Source organism: Aulostomus chinensis, chromosome 1, assembly GCF_037954235.1.
Source record: "Aulostomus chinensis isolate RoL2024-O1b breed Wild chromosome 1, RoL_Achi_v1.0, whole genome shotgun sequence".
NCBI classification, from domain to species: domain Eukaryota; kingdom Metazoa; phylum Chordata; class Actinopteri; order Syngnathiformes; family Aulostomidae; genus Aulostomus; species Aulostomus chinensis.
The window spans coordinates 1262595-1267678 of NC_141320.1; the positions used below are offsets into that span (position 1 = coordinate 1262595).

Genomic DNA, 5084 nt, shown 5'->3' on the forward strand with positions numbered 1-5084 from the left:
CGTGCCAAGCTAGAGTCACCAAAATATGCCTATCCTGAAGTAGAAGTCAACACATTAAGGAGGAAGCATCCAGACGGTAAAGGTCCCGCTAAAAATGTGAAAAAGCCAAAGAAAGCCGAGGTAAATGATCTCCCTCCGCATCCTGCTGGAGAAGATGAAGACCCGTTGGAGAATGAGAGACTTGAATTGATCAGTGAAATAAAAAAGAAGAATAATGCAAAGACAATCGCAGAAAAAATGTCCAAAACCTTTTCAAGTCGAAGAGTCGAAGTGGTGACCCTCAGCCCATCCATCAGTGTCTTCAAAGAAAGGTGGCCCGCATTATTCAGTGAGGCTCAGGTGAGAATGTTTGATCATCTTTCTCTCCACCAAGAAACATTCATTTGTTTACTTTAACTTTGATGTCTGGTGTCTGCCATTGAACGTTTCGTACACTGTTCATTGACTCGTTCACCACATCAAAGAAGAGTTCCGTCGTATAACGACAATGTCCTTGGAGGGGACATTCATGCTTAAACTTGATGGGTACACACCCCGTCTTCTGCAGCTGATGCGTGCAAAAGGAGGAGCTACTGGTTCCAAGATGCGTCCTCTGCTGGACTCTATAAATGAGGTATGTTTGCTTTGAGGAATGAGCAAGATGTGATTGAAGTGAAATAGAAGTGAAATCATTTGAAACATTTGCATTGTCATCCATGAAGTGAAAGCTCTAACCAAGAGTTCATCATAAAATCAGTGAAGTGTCAAATACTGTGTGTGAAAAAGTGCCTTCAGTGTAAGGGCATGTAAATGTGTATTTAATAAATGGATCTCCTCACAGTCTCAGAGCATTTACCAGAAGAGGGATGGAGTTCTCCGCTGCCTCATCAGTCATCTTGGGGACAGGCAAGAAGAGCTCTTCCAAGACTGCCAGGTATGTTGGGAAGTGACTGATGGCTGACTGGCCTCCTTTACCTGCTTTCCCTCCTCCCCTACCTCCTCTCCTCTGTTATCTTTTCTCCTCTCATCTCTCCTCTCTCCTCTTCTCCCATCTCTGCTCTCTCCTCTCCTCTCATCTCTGCTCTCCTCTTCTCTCCTCTCTCCTCTTCTCTCATCTCTGCTCTCCTCTCTCCTCTTCTCCCATCTCTCCCCTCCTCTCCTCTCGTCTCTCCTCTCTCCTCTTCTCTCATCTCTGCTCTCCTCTCTCCTCTTCTCCCATCTCTCCTCTGCTCTCTCCTCTTCTCCCATCTCTGCTCTCCTCTCTCCTCCCATCTCTCCTCTTCTCTCATCTCTGCTCTCCTCTCTCCTCTTCTCTCATCTCTGCTCTCCTCTCTCCTCTTCTCCCATCTCTCCCCTCCTCTCTCCTCTTCTCTCATCTCTCCTCTCTCCTCTTCTCTCATCTCTGCTCTCCTCTCTCCTCTTCTCCCATCTCTCCTCTGCTCTCTCCTCTTCTCCCATCTCTGCTCTCCTCTCTCCTCTTCTCTCATCTCTGCTCTCCTCTCTCCTCTTCTCTCATCTCTGCTCTGCTCTCTCCTCTTCTCCCATCTCTCCTCTCCTCCCATCTCTCCTCTTCTCTCATCTCTGCTCTGCTCTCTCCTCTTCTCTCATCTCTCCTCTTCTCCCATCTCTCCCCTCCTCTCTCCTCTTCTCTCATCTCTCCTCTTCTCTCATCTCTGCTCTCCTCTCTCCTCTTCTCTCATCTCTGCTCTCCTCTCTCCTCTTCTCCCATCTCTGCTCTTCTCCCATCTCTCCTCTCCTCTCTCTTCTCTCATCTCTCCTCTTCTCTCATCTCTGCTCTCCTCTTCTCCCATCTCTGCTCTCCTCTCTCCTCTTCTCCCATCTCTCCTCTCCTCTCTCTTCTCTCATCTCTGCTCTCTCCTCTCTCCTCTTCTCTCATCTCTGCTCTCTCCTCTTCTCCCATCTCTCCTCTCTCCTCTTCTCCCATCTCTCCTCTCTCCTCTTCTCTCATCTCTGCTCTCTCCTCTTCTCCCATCTCTCCTCTCTCCTCTTCTCCCATCTCTCCTCTCTCCTCTTCTCCCATCTCTCCTCTCTCCTCTTCTCCCATCTCTCCTCTCTCCTCTTCTCCCATCTCTCATCTCTCCTCTCTCCTCTTCTCCCATCTCTCATCTCTCCTCTCTCCTCTTCTCCCATCTCTCCTCTCTCCTCCCATATATATACACCCTTAAATTAAAAAATCACATGCTTTTTCTTATTCCTTTTTAACATGGAGGACTCATGTGAGGACCACAGAACAAACGATGAAGGTGATCCTGGTCCATAATGTCATGGCTGAGGAGGATCCCGCAGAAGTGTCAGTTGTGATTGAGGGCAACCAAGTTCTGGCTGGGTGTGGAAACCCAACCAACGCCTGCATGCTGTTGATGGGCTTGATCTGTGCCCTGAACCTTGAGTATCCCAAAACACTCCAAAATACCTTCCAAGTATTCCAGAAACTCTTCTTGGAGCTTGATGGAGCAAAGCTGTTCAAGAAGGTCCACACCCTCAAAACCAAGCTAATGGAATGAACTATTTACATCAGGGGTCCCCATCATGTGCCATGGGGGGCTGAGAGAATGGAGCTTTTTTGGTTTCTTTTTCAAGCAATCCCCCCCCCCCAAAAAAAATCAAGCCATCAAAAACAAAAAAAATTGCAAACAGATACAAAATTTAAAAAAAGACTCCAACAGATTTGCCTTTTTTCTTTTCCTTGTTTTCTTTTCTTTCTTTTTTCTAATTAGTTCTCTTGGTCTCTGGTCGATGGTGTCGCGAGTGGTTGGAATGAAAACCTGCACACTCGGCCCTCCATGGGACATGATTGGGGACTCCTGCTTTAACACTCTAAAAGCAGCTTCTCCATCGTTGAACCACTCTTCCTCTCAGCAGATTTCTATTCCCTCTCTCTTCTCGTCTCTTTACTCTCTCCGTTACACTGAGGTGACGGTGGGCTTCGTTTGTTCAGCTGGAAAACATGAGCTGTTCCTTTAGTTAAAGAAGCATCAATCACACGGCCGCTTCCATGCACCAGTTTCTACCTTAAAGACTGATCATCTGCTGATGTTTGATGCTTTATAGTTCTCCACTATGTTGTCTGTTGCATCTGAGAGAAATGCCCACTATGACATAGTTTCCTTCACATTTATGACTGAAAATGGTCGACTGTAAAATGTATTTAGGAGCATGTTTGAAGATAAAGACCAGGATGAAGTGAAGTCACAGCAGCCTCTGAACCAGTGTTTGTCACCGTTCATGATTTCAGTTCGATGATTTCAAGAATAAAGCCGATAGCTTCTGAATGTTCACAGTCTATTTTATGTCATCTCCTGTCCTTCCACATCAGTGCTCTGTGATGCAGGACCACACACCTTTTGGAAATATGGACAAAGGCTCCCTTTATGTTGTGTCTGCTTTTAAACTTTTTGTTCATTAAAAACATTGACATTTTCACCTGTTTGTCTGAAGCAAGTTTTTTGAGGTCAATCTTACCTTCCTTGAATAATTAATGTTTATTTACTCATAATAATCAATTTTGAATAATAATTATTAAGTAACTAGTGTAGTAGTACTAACAATCAAGAGTAAATACTACCCAATTTCATTGAGTAATTAGTAGTTGAATGTACAGCGGAATGTGAGGTGAACTTTACTCAATTTATTTTAGTATGTCATAGCTTTTTATTTGAGGTACTTTATACCTAAAATATGTCATTAAATCTACCTAAATAAAGAGTGCAAATGTACCTCAGATTTATTGGGTAAATACTATAGGTGGTTTTTTACAGTGTACATATGTTCATGTCTGTGTAGGTCCATGTGTGTATCGTTCAGCATGAGTGTCTATAAACTGATCTTTTGATTGAAAGGAAGGGTGATTTTGTTGAGAATGTGATCATTCAAAGTACACAGTGAAATGCTTTAATATATAAGAGCAGCAAATAAAACTGATTTTAAAAAATTAAAAATCTCTCTCTCTCTCACACCATTGGTCAAGGCAGACACAAAGATCACGAGAATCTGGATCTTGTGTTTGGCTTCAGTGAAACCAAACCAGATGAACCAACAAGTGTTCATTCTGGTGGTTTTTCAAACTCTCCAAAGCTGCTTTTATTTTGGCTGTTGAAACTTAGGAACGGTGAGTTCTCTCTTCTTCTTATCTTTAGTTCTGAAACCGTCTGTTGTCACGGTCCAGCAGCGATGCCTCTCGGTTGCTATGGTTACTGAGCTCAGAGAGAAATGAGAGACCGAAGACAAGTTTCCTCCAAGTCTCCTCAGCAGAGTCGTGTGAGGACAAGCAGCAGAAGTCTCAGCCTCCTGTCCCTTTTAGAGCTGATCAGTCTCTCTCTGCAGGGTCCAGTCGTCCCTCCCTGCTGCTGCTGCTGGTTTTTCTTGAAGTTCATTGAAAATCCAAGCAGAAGCAAAGTTGATGTGAGTGACATCATCAGAGAGAAGCTGCTAATCTGATGAAGGACCACAATCAGGATGAAGAATTGGTGATGAAGATCACAACGTCATCAGCAGAAAATCTGAATCCTAGTTCTTCTAGTTCTAGTTCTTCTCATCAAGCCTGTGTGCGTGTGTGTGTGAGTGTGTGTGTGTGTGTGTGTGTGTGTGTGTGTGTGTGTGTGTGTGTGTGTGTGTGTGTCAGCAGCTCCCAGCTGCAGCAGTCAGTTCAGTTTCACTTCAGTGTGACTGAGGGAGGTTTTTGTACGATGGTTTTTCACAGTGTGAACACCCCCTGACTGTTGATGCTGTGATAACTCTGACAGTAATAAACGGCTGCATCTTCAGCCTGAACTCCACTGATGGTCAGAGTGAAGCCAGAGTTTGATCCACTGCCTGAAAAACGAGCTGGAGTCCCTGATGCTCTCGAGGTGGCCCAGTAAATGAGAAGTTTAGGAGGTTCTCCTTCTCTCTGCTGGTACCAGGATAAATAGTTCCCACTATAAACATCCTGACTGGTTGAACATGGGAGGGAGACGGAGGCTCCTGGAGCAGATCTCACTGCTGCAGGCTGAGTCACGGTGACCTGACCTCTGGACTCTGAGGAGACACACACACAACCATCAAGCAGCTTCATCTCAGAGGACCCATGTTGATGGAGGACAGCA

General features: G+C 45.0%; 1 protein-coding gene across 1 annotated transcript; it reads left to right on the forward strand.

The window, feature by feature from the left end:
- Window positions 1-237: 237 nt before the first annotated feature.
- LOC147269947 (uncharacterized) lies at window positions 238-2545 on the forward strand. The gene is made up of 4 exons (XM_086202825.1): window positions 238-339; window positions 458-613; window positions 821-915; window positions 2225-2545. The coding sequence occupies exons 1-4, from the start codon at window positions 238-240 to the stop codon at window positions 2502-2504; spliced, it is 633 nt and encodes a 210-aa protein (XP_086058951.1). The 3' UTR covers window positions 2505-2545.
- The last annotated feature ends 2539 nt before the right edge of the window (window positions 2546-5084 follow it).

What these genes read in the sequence shown, in the direction of transcription:
- LOC147269947 (XM_086202825.1), top strand. Translation starts at nt 238, where the DNA reads ATGTCCAAAACCTTTTCAAGTCGAAGAGTCGAAGTGGTGACCCTCAGC. An exon ending in CATTATTCAGTGAGGCTCAG is followed by an intron (nt 340 to 457) that starts GTGAGAATGTTT and finishes CTCGTTCACCAC; the next exon opens with ATCAAAGAAGAGTTCCGTCG. An exon ending in CTCTTCCAAGACTGCCAGGT is followed by an intron (nt 916 to 2,224) that starts ATGTTGGGAAGT and finishes TCATGTGAGGAC; the next exon opens with CACAGAACAAACGATGAAGG.